A 24,162-nucleotide genomic window follows, 5' to 3' on the forward strand; every position below is an offset into this window, starting at 1 on the left:
TACATCCATCTACCGCTCCAATTCATACCACAACTACTCCGTACTATGCGGAGGATTGTACTGGGCTACGGTATAAATGAGCTTGCAAAATTGCGATGCCGTGGTCTCTTCAGGCAACACTCATCTGCGTCTCCAGCAAGTAAGATCCGTTGGTTATCTACAGAGAGTAATTGCATAATTTTCGGCGACACTGAAGCTGGGCTGCCATTCGCTATGAACAAGGATCTTGTCAATTACAATTGGTTTGTCGGCCTTGAGTCCCACCCTGTGCCATGTAAAGTTCCGCTCCAAGTGGGTAGTGGGTAGTAAACGTGTCATTTCTGTCCTAATCAATGAAGAAGCCCCCACCTGCAGAGAATGGAAGCAGAGTCTCCCGTACGGAGTAGATACGGAGTAAAGTAAAGTAATAGAAGCGAACAGAGCTACTCCGCTTAGTTTTCAGTCTTTGACCCCCCGAAGGTACTTATGTATATATTTATATGTATGTACATCTAGGACCCCGCATACCCTACTAGGGTATTGATGCTAGTATTGACCATGAGAATGATGTGTTATATATCGCGTCATCCAACAACCTTCATGGTGATTCTTGATCTGCTTACAGTAATCTTCCCTAGCTGTGCTCCAAAGCCTCTCAGTCTAGGCTCAGCTGCATAAGTACCATGATCACAGCGCGTGAAGTATTCTCGCTATTGGCTTGAGAGGTAGTAATTCTCTCCTGAATCGGTAGACAATGTATCATTGATTATCGAGCTCTGCCTACTCGCCCCGGATTGGCGACCATGTCTACGGATGGGAAGGGAAATACGGGAAAAGCCGGCACTGTGTGAACGAGGTCGCGAGGAACACGACCTTCTTCCCATTCATTGTCGTGGACCTTCTTCTGGTGGATGCTGAGGAGGATGGATTCCATATAAGGTGTATTCAGATTAGTCTTGAGTATCTGCCTGCCAGGAGTGAAATGAATCAAGCAATTTCCGTCGAGAAAGTCCCGAAGGGTATGTATATATAGTCTAGTTGGATGTCTCTATCTATCTCAGCCATAAGCTTGCTTCACGATGCCGCAGCAGCGAATCGCGCTCTAGCTTATTCCGTACGTGGGAAGCATCGTCAGAAGTCGCACTTAAAGGACTCTCGGATGTCTCTTTCGGCCTTCTCCTCTTCCATTGTTGCTTCGCTTTCCTCCTCGATCGCTTTCACCCGTTCAACCAAATCAGTGACATGGAAATCGGCAGTTCCGAGCCCTAGCCCTTCAAGAGCCTTCTCCAAGAGGTAAAGGTACTCTGTGTTCTTTCCGCTCTGGCCCCGACCGCGGCTGATGACCTCTGCGACGTCCTGTGGCTCCCGGCGAGTCGGGTCGCGCAGGAACTGGGGGTTTGTGGGCTGGCCAATGTACACCATGCAGGTAATTGAAGAAGACACGGCGGCCGGTTCCGAGCCTTCAGGCAACCCCCCAGAGGTAGACACAGGATGAAACGGGGTGTAGTGGACGCTATATCCATCAATCTCTCGGGCGTCTAGGTAGTCATGGACTTCCTCTGCATGGGAAGCGGGAATATGGTATGCCGCTCCCCATACTCGGTCGTTGGAAGAAGATTCTAGGTGTGCCAGCTATTGCATGATTAGTGGGAAAGAGAGTATTCTTATTAACGTATGTTGTTGCATTGTGGCATTTCTGTTATATATTGGGGTTGAAAGGGGCAAAGGACATACTGGGTCATCTAAAGTCTCCCAAAATCTCCGTTCAATGACTGTTACCACGCGGCCGGGTTTCTCTGGGGTTCCTCGATGGTCGGTGCTAAATTCCCATTAGATGCTGGAGATAGACTTGTCTCTAGGCAGGAACACAATGAAGAAAGCAAACCCGGAGAATTGTTTTTTTGTTTACCTAGCCTACCAGATACAAGGGAGAAGATCAGTTTAAGTAAAAATATATATAGATAATGGCACGAACGAACCTGCCAGAACCGCCGCACATATCCTTCGATGTAGCCTGGTACTCGTTGATCTATCATCATTTATATTAGCCAGTCGGATGCTAGCAATGTCTATAGCTCTTTAATGCCCAGGAGACGCAGCTACAGGCACACTGTATCCTTTAATAATGCTTTCATAACATACCGTAATGTGGTGGTGGCTTCCATATCAAACTCCTATATGCGTTCAGTTGTCTCTTCTTCTATTCGATCAAGGATTTCTTGATAAAAGATCGTTGCACTCACCCGTAGCCAAATACCCAGAGATCACCTTGTGGGAAATAATTGCGCCATGTTCGGCCGTTACCGGGAGTCTGGCTCCCTTGATCCGTAGACATGTCCAGAACCTGTATAGAAGCCGTTGATAAATGCACGGATAGCTATATTAGATTTCCTTTTGCCGAGGAATGCCGGTGCTTCCAGGTATTTCAGTATGCGAATGAAAAATTGGACGGGCCAGGGATTAATGATCAATGATAGAACCAAAATCCAGAATAACGATCAATTGTCTGATGCGGAATTGAGGTGTAACAAAGCCAATCGATTGCTGATTACTGTCCCGGTGGTGATGAAAAGTGGCGGATAAATCACACTATGTTTGTATTGTTTGCTCTTTCTTTCTCCCCAGGCACCAAACGCAAACACTGGATCTGAATTTCCACTCTTGCAATTATTCTACTCCGAGAGTCCAGTATCATCCTCATATTGGTTTTCACCTCAGATCAATCTCTTCATTATGTGAAAAAAAGGAGAATTCCAGGTCTTGGACAAGCAATGATCGTCTGGATATTAGCTTTCACCACCAGGTAAGTTATAGTCGTCTAACATGCTGGAGAGTTCCCTTCCAAATCATCATCGCTCCAAATCGACTTTCGCTTTAATATAATGAGGTGAATTGGTTTCTTACTGTTATTGTCTCCAGATTACAAGAGTTGTGGTACTCGTATTATTATCTCCGGTGTCTCGCAGCGGCTGGGTTGCCCAGACACCAACGGCGGGTCTAACAGTCACCTAAAATCTTAAGGGTAGCTAGGTAGCTAGCTTCCATAAGGAATTATTGACCCCACGTCGTAAATCCATTTCAACGCATCCTCCAGAGAGATTTGGGTATATCTTCTGGATTTTTGTGGACACTTATTGAATCCAATCCCCCTGCAACATCCTTGTCTGCCTTGAATCTCGAATCTATCCCATTGCGCGCACACATATTTCGGCTTAATTCGATTCCCTTCAGCTTCGCATAATGGCTAGCTTAATGCGCCTCCTCAGAACTCAATATACACCTCCCACAGACCCAAGTGGGGTCTCGTTTGCGGGGAAGACGGTTATTTTAACCGGTGCAACGGCCGGGCTTGGATTCGAAGCTGCTATCAAGCTTCTCAATCTAGGGGTGGAGTCGCTGATTATAGGCAGTCGGAACCTGCAACGCGGCGAAGCAACCAAGCAAGAGCTTGAGAAACGCACAAATAGACTAGGTGTAGTCCAAGTATGGGAGCTGGAAATGAATAGTTTCCAGAGTGTCAAGAAATTTGCCAACCGTGTCAACAATGAGATAAAACAGCTAGACATTGCATTGCTGAACGCAGGTCTTTGGAATCGAGAATACAAAGTATCGCCAGAAGGATGGGAAGAGACACTCCAAGTGAACACCTTGTCTACCTCACTCCTAGCGCTTCTTCTCCTACCAAAACTGAGGAGCAGTTCTTGCAACTCGCAACCAACCTATCTTACGGTTGTTTCTAGCCAGCAATTCGTCCGAGTTCAAGCGAAATCCCTTCGGACTGACGGGCCACTCTTGAAACATCTCAATGATGTGGGACAATTCAGCGGTCCGAAGCAATATGGGATCTCAAAGCTCCTCCTAGAGTACGTTCTTAAGACTGTTGCTGGTCGTCTGCGGAATGAGAATGGAACGGTGCCCGTCATCATTAATACTGTCAGTCCGGGACTCTGCGCAACATCTCTCGGGCGGCAGTACAACAAATTTTACGAGCGGTGGCTGGTTTGGTTGGCCTTCAAGCTCTTTGCCCGAACACCGGAGCAAGGAAGTCGGTCGCTCGTCAGTGCAACATACCAGGGTGTGGAGTCGCATGGGAGATGCTGGAGAAGTGACGGGTACCTGGAGTAAGTTCTTTTCTGGTCTTGTTCACCTGGAGTATTGTAACATGTTAATCTGTGATAGCGAATCGATCGGATTGACTACCGGTATGGAAGGAAAGCAGTTCCAAGCAAAAGCCTGGAAGGAGATAATGGAAATTCTCAAGGAGCACAATGAGACGCTTGACGGCGGAAGCCAAGGAAACCTGATATGATCTCTGCCTGCCTAGCGATCGTCTACAGAGTACAGGGAACTGAGTTGGGGAACGTGTAAGCCGCGGGCAGTTAGAATGAACGCTGTCACGATCAGAACAACTACAATAATCATGCACCTTTTAACTATAGTCTTTCTGTTACTATCATTACATAAAAATAGATAGGGCCGAAATTTCTCCATCAAACTGCCCCCCAACCCGCGGGAAAGCGATCATCATGTGGTATTAACTTGCCTACCTAACTTCCCCAACCCATCAAGATGATAAGATGAGTATATGGCAAGATCGTCTATTCTGTGTGTATCAGACAGACGGATGGATGGGAAAATACACCACAAGAGTCAGATCCCTCCTTTCGAAGTTACAGTCGTAGGTGAGCATTTTCCTATACGATTACGATAGGGTGCCCAAGGAGGCTCTCATTTCAACCTTCTTGGTCACTACCGGGTGAACCGCCCCACGGCTCCGCTTCCGACGACAGAACACACAGCCTTTGGTGTTGGGCAAAAGGAGAAATGGAAAGAGTCTGACTCCTGAATCTCTTTCAAGACCTAATTCCCCCTCATTCCCTTCTTCCTCTGCTCTCCTCTCAAATTTGCGGTGTTTCTATTTTCCTGAATGAAACTGCACCTTTTTTAGCTGCATTCACCCCGAACCCCTCTAAATTGCGCCCGCCTACGTCAGTCCGGTCCCTGCGACAATGGCGTACAACAAGGCCTATAATCCGGACGCGCTCCCAGCGTAAGTGCGCATTTCCCTGAGATGGAGGTGTCGCCAGAATGAAAATGGCTAATTCGTGACTTTGATTTAGGCACGCAGAGCCTGAACAGGTACGCCTACATACTCGTCCTTTGGCGCAACCTTCCCCGCGGCTGACGCATTCCTGTTCCATCAGGTCGCCCAGATGATCGGTGCGATGCAGATAAACGCTACAAGTCAACATAAAACACACGTTACGTCGCCAGGGGGCGTGTCTTCCCGTCCTCATCCTACATCCCCCCATTCTCAGCGGCACCACCCTGCAGCGGGGTTTCCGCGCCCAGCAACAGACAAACCACTGCCTAGCGTACATCCAAACCAACAGCGTCCTGGTGGTCTGCTCCATCCATCTCCCCCTCCGCAGAACTACGGCTTTGGACCCCCTCCCTCCCAGCCAGTCCGTAACCGTCCCCCCCCATCGGCACGCCCTCCTGCGACTCCTCACCCTCCCCCATTGGCGGTCCCCAATGACGATCCGCAGCAGCTGTTCCCGTTGTTCAAGGCGGCCAACTCCTCCCACTCTGGAGCCCTTACTGAACATGAGCTAGGTTCTGCTTTGGTGAACGGGGACTTCACCTCATTCCACCCCAAGACTGTGAAGATGATGATTAGCATGTTCGACCGCAATAGGAGCGGGTCGATTTCCTTTGACGAGTTCGTCTCGCTCTGGCGCTACCTGGCTGCATGGCGCGAACTATTCGAAAAATTCGATGAGGACCGCAGCGGACGTATCAGTCTTCAGGAATTCGAGAAGGCGCTGGTAGCGTTTGGGTACCGTCTCAGTCCACCCTTTGTGACGGTTCTCTTCACCACATTCGAGAGCAAGGGACGGAGGGCCAACGGACATGGCGTAGGAGCTCCGCCAATGGGGATGAGCTTTGATCTGTTTGTTCAGGCATGTATCAGTCTTAGGCGCATGACAGACGTGTTCAAGCGGTATGATGACGATCGCGATGGGTATATCACGGTGAGCTTTGAGGAATTTCTAACGGGTAAGTGGAGTCTGTCTGCGCTCTGTGCAAATCAATGTCCTTGGTTAACGTTATGATAGAGATCCTTCAGTTACAGGATTAGAGAATTGTTGGGAGTTAGGAGGTTTTGGGAAGTGAAAAAAAAAAGAAAAAAAAAAAGGGGGAAGAAGGGGTGTTTCTTGTATTGCTTTGATGTGATGGTCTAGTACGGAGTAGAGCATGATATTATATACCCGAAATCATTAATACTAGTTACTGCATTGTGTATATTTAACAGATTGAAAGAGAGAATACTTTGTATGTACTCCGTACTCTGTGTGTGTGTGTGTACGGAGTATACATATATGGTTAGCATTGTATGATGTAGGACGAGGTCATGTGTTATCTATCCTTTCCCAATTCAACAACCTCGAAGTTCCATTTTCAATCCATCTTTCTTCTTCTTCTTCTTCTCATTCACTTTTTCATCCCAACCCTCCTCCAAAACAAATCCAATCAAATTCAATAAAATCAGATCAGGTCCAGACGCAGAAAGCAACCTGCTTACTTAACTCCGATCGGGTAATTATCCATTACATATCCATTGTCCGTGTCCGTGTCCGTCTTCTCCGATCCGTCCAATAGACACCTGCTCCACAGCGTTACCCCTACTTGGATTTGTCTCTGCATCCTTGACACCACATGGCGATTTGATGAGTCAAAAGATGTGGATGTTCTGAAGATTTTATTGATCCACCTCATGACTGTTTGGTTACGTTTCCACTTTTCTCCTCTCGCCTTCGGATAGCGCCATCCACGCCGTTCGGGGTCTCGCAAAGCACGAATTATACCGTTCCCCCCCCACTTGTCTAATCTCCGAGCTTGTTTCCTACAATTCAGCGTGCATTCTTGAATAGTGCTATATATTATAGTCGGCGGCCGTCGCCTATTTTATACTCAGCAGCTTGGCAACTTTTCTAAACCACGCCGTCGGCAGTACCCGCCTAAGGAACTAGCGACGCTTTTGTTTTTCTACCCCAGAATCCCAAAGCTTCATTTTTGCCTTCTTCAGCCTTCGTCCCCCTTGCTTGAAGAGATCGTCGCTTTCTGCTCTCCAGAAATGACTACACCCGGCGAAAGTACTCGCCCGTCTCAGGACACAGACAATGTCCATATACTTGCAGAGAAGCTCTCCCCCCCGGCAGGAACAGATACCTTCTCTGGTGAGCACCCTGAGACGGACACAGCCAGATCATCTTCGCCGTCGCAACATTTGAAAGATGATGATCCAGCAGAGACAACCCCTGCCGAGAACCCGCTAGATCGGGTGCCTTCCCAGGCCCACACGTTGGGAAAGAGGAATATCGCGGTTGTGATGGCTGCCCTTTGCGTATGTCTTCCCCCATGCGCCCATGAGCTATGTTGTTTCTCTGCTAGTATGCTAACTGTGCTTTTGAACCCTTATAGCTCGTCCTATTCCTCGCAGCCCTAGACATGGTAAGGATGCAAATGACCACCGCCACTTCATATCTGTTCCTCCAGATGACTGACCCCGTCTGCTCCTACAGACAATTATCTCGACCGCTCTGCCCACCATGGCCGCTCATTTCCATGCCTCTGAAAGTGGATATTCGTGGATGGCTTCCTCGTACTCGCTAACCAATGCAGCCTTTGTCCCGCTATGGGGCAAAGTCAGCGATATCTGGGGCCGCAAGCCGGTCCTTCTCATCGCCAACTTCGGTTTCCTTATTGGCAGTTTAATCTGTGGGCTTGCAATTAACCTCCCTATGATCCTGGCTGGAAGAGCAATCCAAGGTGCTGGAGCTGGCGGAATTATAACGCTCGCGAATATCTGTGTTTCAGACTTGTTTAGTGTTCGGTTTGTTATGGAGTCTCCTGCCTTTGCTGGAACCATTTTCTGACCGTTCTCAGGGACCGACCACTCTACTACGCGCTTTTTGGCTCTACATGGGCGGTTGCAGGTGCTTTGGGCCCATTGATTGGTGGCGCTTTCACCACCAGTGTTACATGGCGCTGGTGTTTCTATCTGAACTGTTTGTTGGCCCCTGCCTGCTAGGATTACAGGCTACCTCGGAGATTGATGAGGCTTGAGCTGACTGTTTTCTAAGTGCCAATTGGCGGCCTCTCCTTCGCCACCCTTATTTTCTTCCTCAAGATTGACTCGCCGAAGACCCCTTTTCTCGCTGGTCTCAAGGCTATCGATTGGTCAGGTACGCTTCTCATTGTCGGAGCGACGCTCATGTTCCTCTTTGGCCTTCAATTCGGTGGAAACAACTATCCTTGGGCTTCTGCAACCGTCATCTGCCTCATCATATTTGGCATTGCCACCTACGTCCTCGCCATGCTCAACGAATGGAAATTCGCCCGATATCCAGTTATCCCCATTCGACTCTTCAGCAACTGGCACAACGCACTCGTTCTTCTCATTTGCTTCTTACATAGTATGGTCTTCATCGCTGGCGCCTACTACCTCCCTCTCTACTTTCAGAGCGTGCTTCTTGTAACCCCCGTCCTAAGCGGTGTCTACATCCTTCCTCAAGTCCTCAGCCTGTCCTTCACCTCCGCAGGCACCGGGGTCATCATCAAGAAGACCGGCCGCTATCATGAGCTTGTTGTCGTTGCCTTTGTCTTCCTCACCCTCGGCTACGGCCTTTTCATCAACCTCCAGTACTACGCTTCCTGGCCCCGCATCATCATCTTCCAGCTCATCGCCGGTTTTGGTGCCGGTCCGCTCTTCCAGGCGCCCCTTGTCGCGCTCCAGGCTAACGTCCACCCTTCCGATATGGCTGCTGCCACTGCAACCTTCAACTTCCTCCGACAACTATCCGCCGCCATCTCCATCGTGATCGGTACTGTCATTTACCAGAACATGCTTGCCAAAAAGATGCCTTCTATCCTCGCAGCTGTTGGTCCGGAAGACGCAGCTAAAATTGCCCACTCCTTCTCGGGCTCGCAGAGCGATCTCGTTCGTAGCCTACCCAGCCCCGAGAAAACGGTGGTTTTGAAAGCCTTCAATTTTAGTCTCAGCCGCTTATGGATCTTTTACACAGCCGTAGCTGGCGTTGGTCTCATTGCTAGTCTCTTCGTCCGCCCTGTGGTGCTTAGTAAAACCCACACCGCGGCCAAAACAGGTCTTGCGGAACAAGAGCGCGCAAGAAAGGAGATTCTGACTGCCCAGGCTAAGGAGCGTGGATCGCACCCTGAGTCGAAGGAGGCCGTATAGCATTCCTCTTCTTCTATTGCAACCCCCCCCCCCTCTTTCCTCCCTCCTTTCTTGTTCTTTTTTCAGTACATGTAAGCGACCGTTAATCATAGACTCATTTTCTTTTCTTCTTCTCATTTTGCTTTTCAGCTTGACATTCCTTTTCTTCAGCTTTTTACACATTGATAATGGCTGCCGGCCCTAAAACATACCCAATGCTGATAAAAGTTGCAGCGTCTTGTCATTCAATCATGGAGATACCATTGTATTTACTTGGGTTGTTTCTATGAATTATCATACAAAGAGTTATTAATGCATTTACTTCTAATAATTTACTTACTCTTTTACAATAATGCAAACTACACCAAAGCCCTAAACCAAGGCTACGATGAAATAATAGATAAAAAAAATTGGCCTAAATAAAATAGTATAAGAATTTTTCTCCTACTCAGACACATACCTATTTACACCGTGGAAAAACAAAAAAAAAAAAAGATATTTAGCCCGTAAAATAGAAAGAGAGAGAGAGAGGTAAAAAGAAAGATAATAAATGAGATAGAATAAATAAATAAAGGAAATGAGAGGGAAGGAGGGAAGGAGGAAAAGAAAGACAGACCGATTACGAGAGCCCCTCAAAAGTGATTTGAAGGATGAGGTTGTTTTGTATTTCTGCTGCAGAACGGATCAAACAGGACAGAAGAGGAACTCGCCAGAGACACGGGGTATAAATGTACGGAGAGGGGAAAATTAACAGGATAAGAGAAAGGAAAGAATAGGGCAAGGGGAAGACTCCCAACAAAGGAAAGAGAGGAGGGAGGAATAAATGGAGAAACAAGAGAAAAAAGAGAACCGGAAAGGAAAGAGCCCAAAAACGAAAACCGTGAACCGATATTCAATCTTTCCTACCCTGATTACCAACAATTTCCCAAACGCCACAAGATGCCAAAATTTCGAGAGAGACATTTGAAGACTGGGGAAATGATCACACAAGACGGAAACCAAAATCGTCAAAAATGAGGTGATAAAGAATACATTAGATTACGTCTTTGCTTTCTTCGTTGTACCCTCCCCGCTTGCGCCACTATCCGGGCTTTTGCGCTTCTTGTCTTGCTCTTCTTCTCGGCCAAATCCCGGACCATTCTGGACAGCAGGGGTAGGGAACGTGAGCGGGCTGGGAAGCATATTGCTGTCTGGCCCAGAACGGCCAAAGCCCCATTCGGGGAAGAAACTCGAGGGTGATGGAAGTAGCGCATCGGAAACAAAGCGGCTAGGAAGCGCGGAGATGGGAGTCTCTATATTATTGTTGTTATTGTAGGAATTGTTATTCTGCGCCGCCACCGTTGTTCCCGGGGGTGGTGGTCTGGCGAATGGATTCGGAGGACCCTGGGCGCCAGCGCTAAGAATTGCGCCGGCGGATGGAGACGGTGGTGGTAAGACCACACCTGGATGATTCGTGTCGGGATTCGCCTTCGCAGGGGTTACAGCTTTATTTCCGGCGGAGTCCCGTGAAGATGACTCCGCAGTTGCACTACCCCGATCTGAACTTTCACTGGGAATCTGAACCTTGAGCTGAGGCCGCTTAGACGTCATTTGGCCACTATTAGTCCGGATAGGAGGTTTAATATCGGGCACTGCCTTGGACATAGGAACCTCGGTTGCGGCACGTGGGGGGGGAACAGGCTTAATCGACGGCTTCCTATCGTTGCTTTCGTCATGGCCTGGTTCCATCTTTGCGTGCGACGCGCCCCCAAAAAGTCCAAATTGCTGCGCCAGAACTGATCCACGATCATCAATGGGTGTAAAAATACTACGTGATTTGGATGGTAAGGGCTTGGGTTGTGGCGGGGATTGACTTCCTTCCATCTTCATCTGGCCGGGCATCTGATCTGTTGACGTTTCTGGGAGCGATGCCGTTCGTTGTGGGGGCTGCTGCTGATCTGGTAAGAACGATTGGGCGACCTGGATGGTTGGATGGGGTGGTTGCGACATGGTCATTTGTGGTATTTGCGGGGCAGGGTGCGGAGGATGCTGTTGGAGGTGTTGTAGAGGAGGTTGCGGGTGCGGTGGCATGGGCTGTGGGGGCATCGTATGAGGAGGCATGGAGTGCGGCGGCATAGGTTGATGTGGCTGTTGATGTTGGGGATGATGGCCAAAATGTGCATACTGCCCTGGTCGCGGTGGTTGTTGACCCATATGATGTGGCGCGTTAGGATTATAAACGGAAGGATTTGGCATGTATGCAAACCCATTTTGAGGGGGTTGAGGTGGCGGCGGCGGCGGGGTTCCGTGATGCGATGGTCCCCCAAGATTTGAGCTAACTCGGCGAAGATGGTTCCTTGAAGACGGCCTAGAAGCTCCTTGTGGTTGCGGGGTACCGTGGCGCGGATCGAATGGTATACCGTTCGGAATCGGAGGGGAAGCAGAAGGTGCGTGGTTGACATGCTGAAAGCCGGGATGGCCAGGGATATGTGCGGGCATCATTTGAGGCGGGTTCTGGGGAGTTGGATGCATGTCTTCCGGGGCCGGTGTTCCATCATCGTCGTCGTCGTCATCGTCATCACGTTTGCCGTTAAAATCCTCAGGCCCTTTATGTTCATGTGGAGGGCCAAACTAAGTAAAATCATTCCAGTCAGATCATGTGAGTTGCAGCCAGCGAGAGTGGAGGCCACGAACATATTGATATCGAGCGAGGGTTTCTCGCATATCACACGAAGAAAATTCATAGAGCTTTTTGTTGTGACCAAAGATAATGACGGCGACATCTACCGAACATAGCACCGCGAGCTCATGTGCCTTCTTGAAGAGGCCGCCCTTTCGTTTTAGAAATGTTCTGTGTATCCACCATGTTGTTAGCGTTGCAAACCGGGTGCCGCATCGGTAGCCCGATCGAAGTTAGAACATACACTGAGCGGTTGCGATCATCTTTGATCGCTTTGATCTCGATCTTTCTTCGACCCATGAGGGAGGATGTATGCGGACGAAGCACGCAACGGGGAAGGGATTTGAAACGGTGGGTAGGACCGACGACGAGAACTAGGATGAGAGGGAGTCGTCCTTTCGAATCAGGTGGTGGCGCGTAGGTGAAATTTGAAACCCAGGGGAAACACGGCTCGACAAATAAAGTTCTGGAAGACGCGATAGGATAGAATGTCTGCTATACATTTGTCAGACTCGAAGCCTTGGACTATTTTTATTCCCAGATTTTGACGGGTTCTAGAGCTTATTCTGCGGCGAAGAGGACAGAAACAATAGATCAAGGGGGGAAGCAGAGGGTGTGAGGGGGTAGGAGAGGTGGGAGATTCGACGAGCGCCGCTTTTGGGCGCGCGCGAGGGACAAGGACAGGGACAGGGAGAAAACGAGGTAAGGTGACGGTCGGGGAGGGGAAGGAAGACAAGAGTCCAAGGGGGAGGGGGCTAAGCGGCTGCAGGCCCAACAGACGGGGAAAAGAAGGCCTGAGGATACCGACCTTGGGATGAGAAAAGAAAGACGAGAAAGAAGGGATCGACGAGGGACAATTCTTGGATGGAACAGATGGGGATAGTTGAGAGATGGGGATGGAGGAGACGGTTGATTATTGCTTGATGGCTGGAACGGCGACACGCGGGTGATGCAGAAGATTCTAAAGATAGACAGTCGAGGGGGCGGGAGAGGCGGCTATCTGTTGCCGCCGCTTAGTTTTGAATTAGCCGCCATACGATTTATAAATAGTTTTTTTTCTTCCCCCTATTTAACGCTGTCTACATCCATCATCCATCACCAATACCTCAGTTAGAACTTCCTAGGCAAGACTTGATCCGAATTGATATCACGGATAAACCTGGTGATGATGGTCCTAGGCTTCTGATTCGAGGGGTGGAGGACCTCAGGCCGCCTAGTAGACAGTGCACACTTATCCGGCACTAGAAGACCAAGTAGACTCCGCCTAGAGACCAAGTCAGTCAGAGATCATGTCTGCAAATGCTGCCAGGAAGTCAAAGATTCCCTGGCGCTTGATCCCGGTGGTATAAATAGATTCTCCCGCCGGAAAAGCAGGGAAGGATGCTTTGTTAAATTTGAAGGTATTGAAAAATCTCTTCAACTTCGACTTTCTCCTCCTTCTCACCTCAGACCAGAGCTGAAGTTCTTGATTACCCTTAGCGATTCATCCGATACCATTGAACTACCCCCTGGATTACCTAATATCCAACATAACTAAATACGGACTGGTGGCCAAGAGACCTGATCTTGGAAAGCTATCATCAGTCCATACAACGGACTTATAAAGCTAAAGCACAAGGGAGCTTCATACCTCAAATAGTTTTCTGCGTCCTTTTAAATGTCAACAAGACATGGGCACAAATATTCTGAAGGCATTTATTCGACCATCTGCAAACTTGACACTACCTCTAAGACATTTCTATTATTCGCGACTCATATCGCAGCTTGTTTACCAACACCGGAAAATGGCTACTGCTCCCTTGTCTCAACCACGAGAATTTCCGACATCAGGTTTCGTCGTTCTGGATTCATCTAAAGACTTCGAAGAGGAAACTTTGCCAGGTTATCTGAAAGAACGCTACTACCCAGTCCATATTGGTGAAGTTTTTCGATCTCGCTATCAGGTCATGACAAAACTGGGCTTTGGCTCATCTTCAACTGTATGGCTATGTCAAGATCTACAGTAAGTAAGCACGCTTGCAATATTAAAAGAAACAAAATTAATGTAATAAAGTGATGGACAGTTTCTGGTTCTAAAAGTTCATGTTCATACAGTGCGGCAACCGTCAGAAGTACAGATATCAAATCATTTAAAGATGGCTCACAATGCTCGTGGCGTTGAAAGATATATACGACTCGTTCTTGACTCATTTGAAGTTTCTGGACCGTATGGAACTCATTCGTGTATTATCTATGAACCCGCTGGAATCGATATTCGTGACTATATACATTGCCTTGAGGGTGATACTTTAACAGAGGAACTTCTTCGGCCCGCCCTTCGATTTATACTCATTGCTTTAACTTACCTCCATCAGTCTCAAGTCATCCATACTGGTAAGAATTGGTATGAATCAGTCTTCTAATTCACGAAGCTTATATGATCTCAGATGTCCAGCCAAATAATATTCTTCTAGGTATCGAAGATAAAGCAGTTTTAGCTTATATGGAGGAAGACGAGATTACCAACCCGGCACCTCGAAAACTTCTTGATGACCGCACAATTTATGCTACACGTGCTATGCCTCTAACGAACGGGGAGCCGATCCTTGCCGATCTTGGAGAAGCACGACTGGCTGAAGAGAGACAAACTGGTCTCATAATGCCAGACGTGTACAGAGCGCCAGAAGTTATGCTTGACATGGAATGGGACAACAAGGTAGACATATGGGCAATAGGTCAGACTGTAAGTTTCAACAGTTGGACTAGATGATTTATGCTGATATCGCACCTCCTAGGCATGGACTTTATTTGAGCAAGGACATCTCTTTAGGAGCCAGAATCTGGACACTCAAAGCGGCCAAGCTCGACGTTTCGCGGAAATGGTTTCTCTTCTGGGACCACCTCCTGTCGAATTTCTCAGGCGAAGTAAGCAAAGCCTTAAATTCTGGGATAAGGAAGGTAAGAACTGCTGGCTTTCAGTCTCATAAATTATAATCAAATTTGTTCCTAATCTTTTGCAGGTAATTGGAAAAATATGGAAAGTATTCCTCAACAGTCTCTACAAAGTCGTGAGTCTCGACTTGAAGGGAATAGCCAGAGGCTTTTCCTCAAGTTTCTGCGAAAAACATTGTGTTGGTTGCCCGAAGAAAGGCCAACTGCGGAACAGCTGTTATTAGATCAGTGGTTAAGAGGAGAAGATTATTAAAATGATTAGTAAATATTGATATCTTCAGCTGTTAACTAGTTCTCACTTATCCTTCATGCAGTCAATAACAAAGATCACCATAATTTGGAACCTAGCCACAGCTCCATGGTTTTTTTCTATTAGATGAATTGCTAAGTGTAATGCCTAGTAATCTATTATCCTGAAATGAAGGTCTGATTCTCCTAATCCTAGTAATTTGGTCAATTTAAATATATGTCAGACTTTGGATACAGCAAACCCTTACAAAATTACTAATTTTAGAAGTTATTCCTAATAATTCTAGTCCTATCTTCTATTTTCCTATACTAGTTAGATTATATTTCTTTTATTCTTACTTTACTCCTCTTCTTAGTATAGTTATTTCAACCTAGTTATTTTAATAAGATAGAAAGAATCAGACCTTCATCTCTAAATAATACTCCTCCCATACTCCAGGCTGCTTAGTGAGCAAAAAGCAGCGCCAAGTTCGACCAAGAATGGAAAGGGAAAGTCGCTCGATTTCCGCAGCAATCCAGTTTGTTAGTATCTAACTTTCTCCCAGACATCTGGAGAGATGTTTATTTTGCGATCTGGAAGGTCCGGAATGGAAGCCTTTTTGATTTTTCTTAATTTGGTTAGATCCTTTGAATCTCACTCTGATTGGCTCACATGACCCCTGGAAAAAGTCACGGGATCGACTGGGAGGTCTTTTCCCGCAGTTGCCTGAGGAAGCAACTTGACTACATCGAATCGCGTTTTGAGGCCGAAAACTTTGAGAGAAATTGGGAATTGGAATGATTGCATGATGTGACATCATGTACTGTACGTTTCTATCTCTCTACTATCAAGAAGGGAGCAAGTTAGGAAAAGGAAAAGAGACCCTGGTAAAGCGTCTCTGGACTAGGGACTATAACACTACTATAGGTACAGAGTATGTATGAGATCAATAGACTAGAACTTGAGGTAATTGATATCATTCACTAATTCTCAACCTGGAAATTATTTACAGGAGAATAGGTAGCGACAGAAATTTAGTTTAAATAATCATAAATCCAGTAAACCACTAGTTAAGGACTACTAATGACAACTAACAGGTGCTACACTAGTAGAGAACCATGGCTCTAGAATCTGTATTATATTATTCTGATGATTTCACCCCTGAAACAAGCAACTGTATGTAAATCCTCATTCTCATCATCACCTCTACTGCCATCTCTTCACCTTTCTTCCTATCTTTCTCTCTTTCTCCTCCTCTTCTTCTTCTTCTTCTTCTCCTCTCTCTCTGTGTGTCTCCCTTTTATCCATCTTCTATTCCATCATCTTCTTTTCTTTTCTTTCTTCCCCCCCTCTGACTTGTTATTTTCTTCTCCCTCTTCTTGCATAGTCCCTGAGCTTCTGATTGATCCTTTCCCCCTCCTTTACCACTACCAAACTCCCCACATACCACCCGATCTAATCTACGGAGTACAGCACCAAAAGACACAGCTCCTCTCATTAATACTTATTCACCATTCACCGTCCGTCTTGCTGCACGCTAAAGGTGCTGTGCTGTGCTGCAAACTAGTCCTTTGGACACCTAGATACCCTTTACCTTTTTTTTTTTTTTCCCCTTCCCTCTTTTTCCTTCCTTCCTTTTTGACCTTTGCAGACACTCCTCTAGTCTCAATTTTTATTTAATATCTTGAATCTTCATTTCATGACTTGACTCTGTTCATCCTCTCTTTTGTGCGCTCTGCTCAATTCTCTTTTTTTTTTTTTTCTTTTTTTTTTTAACTCCGTTTACCCCTGTTGGCGCCACCAATTTCCTGGTCCCCAGTGCTATCATCCTTTCTGTTTACTGTGCATCCTCTGACCGCCGAGTTCTTCGCCGATCTCAAGAAGAATAGAAAAAAAAAACCTCCACCATTCCATTCTGTTACTGCTGGCCGCGTCTCTCGGCGGGAAAAGCTCCGGAGACTGCAGACCCCAAAATGTCTTTTTTTACTCGCGTCTTTCGGAGTAAAGACTCCAGCGCTACAAAGAAATCTGCAAAATCGATCGCGTCGGACAGAAATGGTCCCGCGAAGCCTACATGGACAGATGCGTGGCAGCGCACAGATGTCGCTCCAGAAGAGGTCCAGCACCTCGTACGAGCCTGTACTCAAGCATTGAAGGAACGAGGTACGTCCCTCTTTACCTTTGACGTCAACATTCCCCCACCCGGTTGAGAATGTGAGACAGACTGAGTGGCTTCATGTGCTGATCATTACCTTGTTTTTCTCCTGACAGGACTGCAAACCCCCTTCATGCTCCTCCCGTTCCGACCAAGCTCCGATACTACCATCACCACGCGTAGTTTTGTTCGCAATTACTTCAATCAATCGCTGAAGAGGGGATCCCCATACGCGGGCGATGAATTGGCGCAAGAACTCCGTCTGACGGACCCGATGGTGAGTAGTCCTTCTTCTGTCGCCTGTCCCTTGTCCCTTGGTCACAGCACTCATTCGCATTCGACATAGGTCCTCTGTAGTGTGTTGAAATGGTGCTGGAGCAGACTTCCCGGAGGAGTGGTCACCTGGGATGCTTATGAGCTTTTTAAGGTTGGCGAACAAGGTATGACCCGAGAACCCAATGAGCGGACGCATCGCGCAGACTAATTAGGGTTTAGATGCGCAATTCGCTCGCGATGCGTTTTCCACCTTCATTCCCATCAGTATTGACTCCGATGCCCGAACCAAGATCATCCTCGACTTCTTTGATCTCCTGGCGGCGATCGCTGCTCACGCTAAATCCAACGGCCTCGGAGGGCGAAAGCTTTCTCGGTATGCTGGATGGTGGGCGTTTGAACACTCTGATACGGGGAATGGCTTTGAAATGGCCTACAAGAACTGGGCAAGGTAAATCGGTATGCTATTTCCTCAACACGGGATAATATTTAATTTGTCTTAGTGCTGCGGATGCAACCAGTCATTTGTTCTTCGCCTACCTACGTTCTCTGTCGCCCGACGCCACCCGCGGCATGAGCAGCATCTCTACCCTCCCCATCGCTCTGCAGTCTCTCATCCAAGCAACAGAGTACCCCCCAGAAACCCCAGCGCTGCTGCAGGTCTCTACCACCAAGGTGGTTATGATTGTCGACACTGTCTCTCCCACTCCATTCGCTCTCCTACGTCGCGCAAAGAATTTCGAATACAGGGATAGCGATCATCATCTACAGGAGTTCGCTGGCTATGAAGACCCGCTCCGTGCCCTTACTGACGAGTGTGTGCGCGTGCTCAGATGTATTTCCTCAGCCAATCAGTCGAACCTTGTGGACTCCGTGGTACCGAATCGGGATGAGTCCTGGTCCAGGTTCGAGGACTTGGGATTTGGAGGCTCACTCGAGCCCACTATGGAAGAAGACGCCAGCATCCCCAACCCTGCCCGAAAGGAGTTTGGAGGTAGTTTGAGGTCTGTGCCTCACTCCGGTGGGGGTGACCTTGGTCGTCCCACCACACCATCGTGGGCCGACTTCATGTCGTCTGGCTTCAGTGATGAGAATACTTCCCCAACCCCCGTGGTTCCTCTGCTCCTTCCACCGGACAAGGTGCTTCCCCCAATTCCTACCGTCCGGGGACAAAGCTCCCAGTCTCACAAGCGTGGCCTGAACGACGAACAGTCGATTGACCCCGGCGAGCTAGCGAGCATCACCACCCTTGATCTAGATGACTCCTTCTGGTGGGTTTGGATCAGCAGCTTGGCGGCTGAGGAACCTGCCTCCCGTAAGGCAGTATTTGGACGATGTGCGTTGCTCGAAACGATCATTCGAAATGCGAAGTGGTTGGTTCTTGAGGAGCAGGTTAAGGGTGCGGCACCCGAGCCTGAACCTGGTGCGTATATTGTGGAAAAGAAGCGATTCTTCGGGTTCTCAACCCGCAGGGGTATGCTTAGCCGCCGCAAATCATCTGCGAAGAAGGTCACCGACGTCGAGGAGGCGTACAAGCGACCCAACAACCAAGCCCCGCAAAGCAAAACCAGCATCGCTCCCGACCAGCATGCCCGGATTCAAGCCGCGGCCGCTGCCCTCCAGAAAAGACATAGGGAGGAACAGGAACTCGTCAACGGTAGCAAGTCTCCTGCAGTCGAAGACCGAGCACACTCAACCAAGACCAATTCTGTCATGACCTTGCAACCGTCTATTATGAACGAGGCGTCCCATGCTTTGCAATGGGCGAGCAACTACGACAAGAACGCCTACAGAACTGCTTATTTGAAAGACAATCGTGCAGGTACTGGTGCTATTCAAGAAGAGCCCAAGGAATTCCCCAGCGACAAGCCGAGTCCTCCATCCTCCTCGCCAGCGACCACGACGACTCGTCAACCACCTCCCCTGTCGAAAGACGTGCCTGCCAGCTTCTCCACAACGCCCGCTCCGACTGTGGAAGCGCCCGCAGAAAAGCAAACTAACGGGCATGGTAGTGCCGGTGCCGCCAAGCGCACTGAACAAGTGGCTGTAGAAGCGCCTCCTAAGGACTCCCCAGACTCGGAGGAATCCAATAAATTAAAGAAGAAGCCCGGTAACACAGGGTTCAAGAACATGTTTGGGACAACCAAGAAAAAGGACCCAGAAACTAAGCCCCAATGAAGCCAACGGGAGCTGAGCGCTCGGCAGTTGCGGCTGCTCGTGCCGCGCTCGAGGACAAAGCCAAGGCCGCACAGGAGCCGCCCACTCGCAATGGCTCTGCAATTCTGAAAAAGAAGCCTGCACCCAAGGTTGACGCCGAGGAAACTCCTGCCTCTGAGCCTCGACCTGTTGAATCCCCAGCCCATTCTCCTCAGGCCATGAACGATCACCCCAAGATTCGCCGTGAGGCCGAGTACGACGCTCTTTCTCGCGTAAACACCAATGAGCAGGTCGCAGCGGACAGCGAGTTTTCGAGGTTTGACCAGGGCCCACTTCTTGAACAGCCAGCCTTCGTTCCGGAAGACTCGCCTGTTAAGGAGATTTTCCTTGAAAAGCCGGTGGCCCCCGTTCCTGAGGAGAAGGTCGAACCTAACTCTTCTCCAAGGGCCCTAAACCCCTCTCAGGACCGCTGGGCGCAGATCCGAAAGAACGCTGCTGACAGGGCGGCCCTGGCCGAACAACGCTCTAGCACGGCTGATGAGGACGGTAACACTAGCGAAGAAGAGAGTAAGTCAGACACAACGGAATCATTCCGATACGAATCTCTAACCTAATGCTTACAGGCTTCGAAACGCGTGCGGCCCGTATCAAGGCTAGGGTGGCCGAACTGACTGGAAACATGCAGGCTGCCAGCCGGCCTTGATCTCGCCCGGCCACAATGTCTTCCTCGACTCTTGTTTTTTTTTTTTTTTTTTTTTTTTCCCTCTGATAGTTTGATCCCTGTATTTGCTGAGTTTTGATTTTGTATAGCTTTATTCCCCTTGATGTGCTGATTTGTTGTCATTTATTGCAACTTGTTTTAATCCTTGTTGATCACTTGAGTGGTTCAAGTCTTATTGTTACAGCGAAGCACGAGAGGCCACGCCGTGACGCCGCGTTCATTATGATTTATTATAATAATATTCTTCATCTGCAGCCGTCGACTGACACGAAGCGATACAGCAGCTTTTTTTATTTTATTTTCTTCATTTTCGCCTGCAATTTTTATATTCCCCTGTCGGTTAAATCTACGTGGCTTCGGATTGTTTCTAATATGTTGCATATACACTATACCTCAGCAGACTCTCTTGTATCTACAGTGTCTCATCTATCAAAAGAATTTGGCCACCAATTGCTCTCCTCTTAGTGTATCCTTAGGCATCGTCCCCTTTTTAGTTTTTTTGGTTCTCTTTTGTACTTGATCATATAAACACTATTCCAGACATTATCCTCAATGCCAACTTGGATATGTATAATACCCCCCACCACCACTTTCTTAGGTATCCTAGTTGGTCTACCTACCTACCTACCTATTCACCCACACCCGTATCTAGTCTCGTCTCACCTTGTCCTCGTGTCGCAGTCGCCAATAGATAGAGGTAGGTATAAGAATAATCCAAGTGTGTTCCCCTGCTATTCTATGCGATACTTGCTTTGTCTTTGTCTGGGAAGAGCGAGAGTGCGGTGGTTGGTCCTGGGGGTTAGGGTATGGGTATGCAAGCTCTCTGCTCTTGTTTAGTGCGATAGGTGGTGGTTGTTGTTGGCGAGGGAGCAAAGAAAGGAAGGAAGGAAGGAAGGAATGAAGGAATGATTGATTGATTGATTGATTGAGTTAGGGGTTGAGTTAGGGGTTGGTTTGGAGGAACCAAGTATATATTATATTACATTACCGCTTTCCGGGGCTCGAAGAAGTTCTCCCAGTTGCAAAGGGGTTAAGGTTGTATTTATTTTATGTGGAGGTGTGTAATGTATCGTTGAAAAGCTTGTCTGGAGCTAAAAAAAAAAAGAGAGAGTACAGTGGTATAATCATTAGTTAATAAAACATTAAGTAGTCATCATTATATAGGTTTACCACAACACCGAGAATATATACCAGAATCTCGTTCCATCCGAAACCCACGTCGAGGTTCCTTCCCATCATCATATCTGTATAGTTCGTCTTCAACATGCAATAACATCTCCGGGGTATCAATTATACAAGGAGGACCAGATCTTTCCGGTCAGAAACATCTAAAGAATTCAGGTCAAGGTACAAAGAAGATTATAAAACGTAGCGCAGGCGTCGGGTAGCTTCGACCGCAATGAGCGCGCTCAAAGCCCCGATAAAAAGACAGATGGAGATAGCGTTGGGCGTGCTCTTATCCAGATCCATCCATTGAGAGTCCGGGACCGAGTCGTCGCGCTTGGTGCTGCCAGGTTCAAGAATGCTGAAGACGATCCAACTGATGAACGTGCCCACAAACTGGGGGAGCGTCGTGTAGACATTTAGCACGCCTAGGTAAATCCCCGCCAGTTCGCCTGTTGACGGGAGATTCGAGATCCCATCTTCCGTATCGCTGTCGCTGTCAGGGTCGTGGTGGTTGAGTCGCAGAACGTCCATTTCGGTATCCTGATTTCGGTCGCTGTACGCACCGGATCGAGCACTGCTAGAAGTGATCATCGTCACCCCCGACAAGCGGGATGCCTGCGATGGACCCAATGCCAACCGGTTGATCTCTACTCCCATAAATGCAAAAGGGGCCCAGCAGCTGACAGCCCATGGGATCCCGCAAAGAGCGACAAGAAAGGTTGCAAATGCTCGGGACCGGGCCAATGGGGCAAATATCATGGTCGCAGCGAACATAACATGGGAGATCAGCCAAGTCAGTTGCAGATCCGGACGAACCCGCGTGATTTTCCCAAGCAGAGCAGCTACACCAGGGGGTGGCCGCGGAGTAAATCTGGGCCGTTTTGTATCTGGCGGTTGCACGCAGAAGGGCAGTAGGACAGAGCTAAGAAATGTAATGGACGAAAAAACCACAAGAGAAAGGCTGCCAACACGGCCAACCTCTCCGAGCATGTCCGTAGGTCGAGTCGCATCCTTAGGGACTTCATACCGAAAGTAGGTTTCTCCAACCCAGGTCGTGCTATAGAAAAGGAACGGAAACCATCCTGTACTACATCAGCAGCTAGCCTCCAAAATAGCAACAGTTTGGAGCAATACCGATCCAAGCCCAAAATTGAGCCCAGCAAATGGCTTGGATACGAGGAGGCAAGTCCATGGTGGTTTTGACCAGTTGCGAAAGCACTTGAATAGCACCGACTTTTCCGTCGGAATCCCTGCCAAAGTCAGCCTAAGCATTAGACATTTACAGTCCGTGTTCTAACCTTGCTGTGATCAAAACCCTTTCCGTCACGGAATATGAGGTCACAGCAACCGCCGCGAGCAGAGACAGGGCCGCAATAACGGTCATTTGCTTAAACTGAGTATCGCCAATCGTAGTCCCAAAGATTCGGACGGTGTCAAGGGATCCAATGACATATCCGATCAGCTGGCCAATGGCCGACATCCTAGTGGCTTCACAATGTCAGTGTAATTCTTTTGATGCTTTCAGAGAGCTCACATACCCCACGCTGACCCAGCTTGTTGTGAAGGAATTGGTAATGTATCGACAATCAAGCTGCGAGAGCAGGCTTGGACTAGTTCAAGTTAGAGCAGCCACATCCACAGAGCTAATCCCAAGACTCACCAACGTTAATTGCGAAATCTAAAGCGTAAATACTAAGTACCGCGAGAGCAATCGTGACCTTTGGGACCTGTGCACCCCAATCAGCTGCCGAATGAGAAAAAAAAAAACACCCCACACAGTGTATATAAAATACCTTCTCGGAGTCCTTGACGAAAAAATTGACAATCTCCGTCGTCCATCCTAACACCAACAAACACAGAGTGACAACGAACGAACCCCCGATCATGAACGGCCGACGTCGTCCCCATTTCGACCGGGACCGGTCAGCGATAACTCCAATGAGAGGTTGTATTATCAAGCCCGAAAGAGGCCCCGCAATCCACACCAGAGATGTCCGCGACTTTGTCAATCCCAACTGAAGGAGGTACGGCGTGCAATCTACCGCAAAACGAGGAATTAGGAAAGCGCACGAAGGGAGTCGTCAAACGAGAGCTTCGATTCTTACATGTCATTTCAATGCCCCAGGTAAATCTATATTACGCCGGCAGGAAGTTAATCGAATTGACCTAAAGCTCACATGGAGGAAAGTCAGGGGAAAAGAAACATACTGTAATCCCAGCAGACCGAACGTCAACAATGCCATGCGCATCGACTCCGTCCGGCCCTTGATCGAGGGTGAGCCCACCCATCTTGCAGCTTGCGGCATTCCTGCTGGATGTATATCTGCAGGAATCTAGTCCTTGTCGTAATCTTCAGCCTTCCATCAGCTGAAGGGGATTTTCTGGTCGCGTGCCTACGATCAGGACGCGAAATTGTTGCGGGGAGCGATGGGAAGTCGGTTTCTTTGGAACCCCGCAAAACCCTGCAGTACCGGGGTGAAAAAAACAAGCAAATGATGATTCAAACACGGTGGAGAGATGGTGAGAAAGCAGTCAAAAACGTTGTGGTACGTTGAGGGTTCTAGGTGATAAAAATAGCCACCAGGAATGCGGGTGAGATCCAAGTGTGCACGGGCGTTTCTCCGAAATCGCGAATCCAGGGGGTCAGGTT

At 48.3% G+C, this 24,162-nt stretch overlaps 9 protein-coding genes across 9 annotated transcripts; 6 read left to right on the forward strand and 3 right to left on the reverse strand.

The window, feature by feature from the left end:
- Nucleotides 1–906: 906 nt before the first annotated feature.
- Nucleotides 907–2,557, reverse strand: P175DRAFT_0526562 (gamma-glutamylcyclotransferase). The gene is made up of 6 exons (XM_040899477.1): nucleotides 2,223–2,557; nucleotides 2,122–2,153; nucleotides 1,959–2,008; nucleotides 1,889–1,893; nucleotides 1,714–1,798; nucleotides 907–1,611 (listed from the first exon to the last, which is right to left on the reverse strand). Exons 1-6 carry the CDS (start codon nucleotides 2,312–2,314, stop codon nucleotides 1,111–1,113), a joined length of 765 nt encoding a protein of 254 aa, XP_040748918.1. The 5' UTR covers nucleotides 2,315–2,557; the 3' UTR covers nucleotides 907–1,110.
- A 662-nt stretch (nucleotides 2,558–3,219) lies between these two features.
- Nucleotides 3,220–4,288, forward strand: P175DRAFT_0445923 (putative short-chain dehydrogenase/reductase family protein; the record flags this gene model as incomplete). The annotated part of the gene is made up of 2 exons (XM_040894314.1): nucleotides 3,220–4,100; nucleotides 4,159–4,288. The coding sequence occupies 2 exons, from the start codon at nucleotides 3,220–3,222 to the stop codon at nucleotides 4,286–4,288; spliced, it is 1,011 nt and encodes a 336-aa protein (XP_040748919.1).
- A 258-nt stretch (nucleotides 4,289–4,546) lies between these two features.
- P175DRAFT_0504820 (EF-hand domain-containing protein) lies at nucleotides 4,547–6,432 on the forward strand. Its single transcript, XM_040897962.1, has 4 exons — nucleotides 4,547–5,029; nucleotides 5,100–5,118; nucleotides 5,184–6,039; nucleotides 6,099–6,432. The coding sequence occupies exons 1-4, from the start codon at nucleotides 4,989–4,991 to the stop codon at nucleotides 6,119–6,121; spliced, it is 939 nt and encodes a 312-aa protein (XP_040748920.1). The 5' UTR covers nucleotides 4,547–4,988; the 3' UTR covers nucleotides 6,122–6,432.
- Nucleotides 6,433–6,805: 373 nt separating this feature from the next.
- P175DRAFT_0504822 (uncharacterized protein) lies at nucleotides 6,806–9,537 on the forward strand. Its single transcript, XM_040897963.1, has 5 exons — nucleotides 6,806–7,387; nucleotides 7,465–7,494; nucleotides 7,566–7,876; nucleotides 7,930–8,051; nucleotides 8,127–9,537. The coding sequence occupies exons 1-5, from the start codon at nucleotides 7,118–7,120 to the stop codon at nucleotides 9,239–9,241; spliced, it is 1,848 nt and encodes a 615-aa protein (XP_040748921.1). The 5' UTR covers nucleotides 6,806–7,117; the 3' UTR covers nucleotides 9,242–9,537.
- A 721-nt stretch (nucleotides 9,538–10,258) lies between these two features.
- Nucleotides 10,259–12,179, reverse strand: rlmA (SRF-type transcription factor RlmA; the record flags this gene model as incomplete). Its single annotated transcript, XM_040894295.1, has 3 exons — nucleotides 10,259–11,830; nucleotides 11,894–12,050; nucleotides 12,124–12,179. The coding sequence occupies 3 exons, from the start codon at nucleotides 12,177–12,179 to the stop codon at nucleotides 10,259–10,261; spliced, it is 1,785 nt and encodes a 594-aa protein (XP_040748922.1).
- A 1,053-nt stretch (nucleotides 12,180–13,232) lies between these two features.
- On the forward strand, nucleotides 13,233–15,159 carry P175DRAFT_0504826 (uncharacterized protein). The gene is made up of 5 exons (XM_040897964.1): nucleotides 13,233–13,881; nucleotides 13,933–14,252; nucleotides 14,306–14,601; nucleotides 14,654–14,816; nucleotides 14,879–15,159. Exons 1-5 carry the CDS (start codon nucleotides 13,664–13,666, stop codon nucleotides 15,061–15,063), a joined length of 1,182 nt encoding a protein of 393 aa, XP_040748923.1. The 5' UTR covers nucleotides 13,233–13,663; the 3' UTR covers nucleotides 15,064–15,159.
- Nucleotides 15,160–17,012: 1,853 nt separating this feature from the next.
- P175DRAFT_0540424 (uncharacterized protein) lies at nucleotides 17,013–20,683 on the forward strand (the record flags this gene model as incomplete). The annotated part of the gene is made up of 7 exons (XM_040900343.1): nucleotides 17,013–17,202; nucleotides 17,311–17,471; nucleotides 17,541–17,634; nucleotides 17,690–17,918; nucleotides 17,971–19,577; nucleotides 19,637–20,191; nucleotides 20,248–20,683. The coding sequence occupies 7 exons, from the start codon at nucleotides 17,013–17,015 to the stop codon at nucleotides 20,325–20,327; spliced, it is 2,916 nt and encodes a 971-aa protein (XP_040748924.1). The 3' UTR covers nucleotides 20,328–20,683.
- A 909-nt stretch (nucleotides 20,684–21,592) lies between these two features.
- Nucleotides 21,593–24,012, reverse strand: P175DRAFT_094859 (putative sucrose transporter). Its single transcript, XM_040901132.1, has 8 exons — nucleotides 23,721–24,012; nucleotides 23,618–23,643; nucleotides 23,306–23,550; nucleotides 23,173–23,239; nucleotides 23,051–23,122; nucleotides 22,811–23,000; nucleotides 22,647–22,762; nucleotides 21,593–22,594 (listed from the first exon to the last, which is right to left on the reverse strand). The coding sequence occupies exons 1-8, from the start codon at nucleotides 23,816–23,818 to the stop codon at nucleotides 21,705–21,707; spliced, it is 1,704 nt and encodes a 567-aa protein (XP_040748925.1). The 5' UTR covers nucleotides 23,819–24,012; the 3' UTR covers nucleotides 21,593–21,704.
- On the forward strand, nucleotides 23,616–24,137 carry P175DRAFT_094904 (uncharacterized protein). The gene is made up of 2 exons (XM_040901133.1): nucleotides 23,616–23,652; nucleotides 23,720–24,137. The coding sequence occupies exon 2, from the start codon at nucleotides 23,828–23,830 to the stop codon at nucleotides 24,065–24,067; it is 240 nt and encodes a 79-aa protein (XP_040748926.1). The 5' UTR covers nucleotides 23,616–23,652; nucleotides 23,720–23,827; the 3' UTR covers nucleotides 24,068–24,137.
- Nucleotides 24,138–24,162: the final 25 nt, after the last annotated feature.

This window comes from Aspergillus ochraceoroseus (assembly GCF_002846915.1).
Source record: "Aspergillus ochraceoroseus IBT 24754 chromosome Unknown P175scaffold_10, whole genome shotgun sequence".
Lineage (NCBI taxonomy): Eukaryota > Fungi > Ascomycota > Eurotiomycetes > Eurotiales > Aspergillaceae > Aspergillus > Aspergillus ochraceoroseus.

Bases quoted from the DNA above. Each gene is read 5' to 3' on its own strand.
- P175DRAFT_0504826 (XM_040897964.1), top strand. From the start codon at position 13,664: ATGGCTACTGCTCCCTTGTCTCAACCACGAGAATTTCCGACATCAGGT. The intron at 14,253-14,305 runs GTAAGAATTGGT...ATATGATCTCAG, and splicing joins GTCTCAAGTCATCCATACTG to ATGTCCAGCCAAATAATATT. The intron at 14,817-14,878 runs GTAAGAACTGCT...AATCTTTTGCAG, and splicing joins TAAATTCTGGGATAAGGAAG to GTAATTGGAAAAATATGGAA.
- P175DRAFT_0526562 (XM_040899477.1), bottom strand. From the start codon at position 2,314: ATGTCTACGGATCAAGGGAGCCAGACTCCCGGTAACGGCCGAACATGG. The intron at 2,009-2,121 runs GTATGTTATGAA...AAATGATGATAG, and splicing joins GAAGCCACCACCACATTACG to ATCAACGAGTACCAGGCTAC. The intron at 1,612-1,713 runs GTATGTCCTTTG...ATCATGCAATAG, and splicing joins GGGAGACTTTAGATGACCCA to CTGGCACACCTAGAATCTTC.
- P175DRAFT_094859 (XM_040901132.1), bottom strand. From the start codon at position 23,818: ATGCCGCAAGCTGCAAGATGGGTGGGCTCACCCTCGATCAAGGGCCGG. The intron at 23,240-23,305 runs GTATTTTATATA...TGGGGTGCACAG, and splicing joins TCGTCAAGGACTCCGAGAAG to GTCCCAAAGGTCACGATTGC. The intron at 23,001-23,050 runs GTATGTGAGCTC...GACATTGTGAAG, and splicing joins ACAAGCTGGGTCAGCGTGGG to CCACTAGGATGTCGGCCATT.
- P175DRAFT_0504822 (XM_040897963.1), top strand. From the start codon at position 7,118: ATGACTACACCCGGCGAAAGTACTCGCCCGTCTCAGGACACAGACAAT. The intron at 7,495-7,565 runs GTAAGGATGCAA...CTGCTCCTACAG, and splicing joins TCCTCGCAGCCCTAGACATG to ACAATTATCTCGACCGCTCT. The intron at 8,052-8,126 runs GTTTGTTGGCCC...CTGTTTTCTAAG, and splicing joins CTGGTGTTTCTATCTGAACT to TGCCAATTGGCGGCCTCTCC.
- P175DRAFT_0504820 (XM_040897962.1), top strand. From the start codon at position 4,989: ATGGCGTACAACAAGGCCTATAATCCGGACGCGCTCCCAGC. The intron at 6,040-6,098 runs GTAAGTGGAGTC...ACGTTATGATAG, and splicing joins CTTTGAGGAATTTCTAACGG to AGATCCTTCAGTTACAGGAT.
- P175DRAFT_094904 (XM_040901133.1), top strand. From the start codon at position 23,828: ATGTATATCTGCAGGAATCTAGTCCTTGTCGTAATCTTCAGCCTTCCA.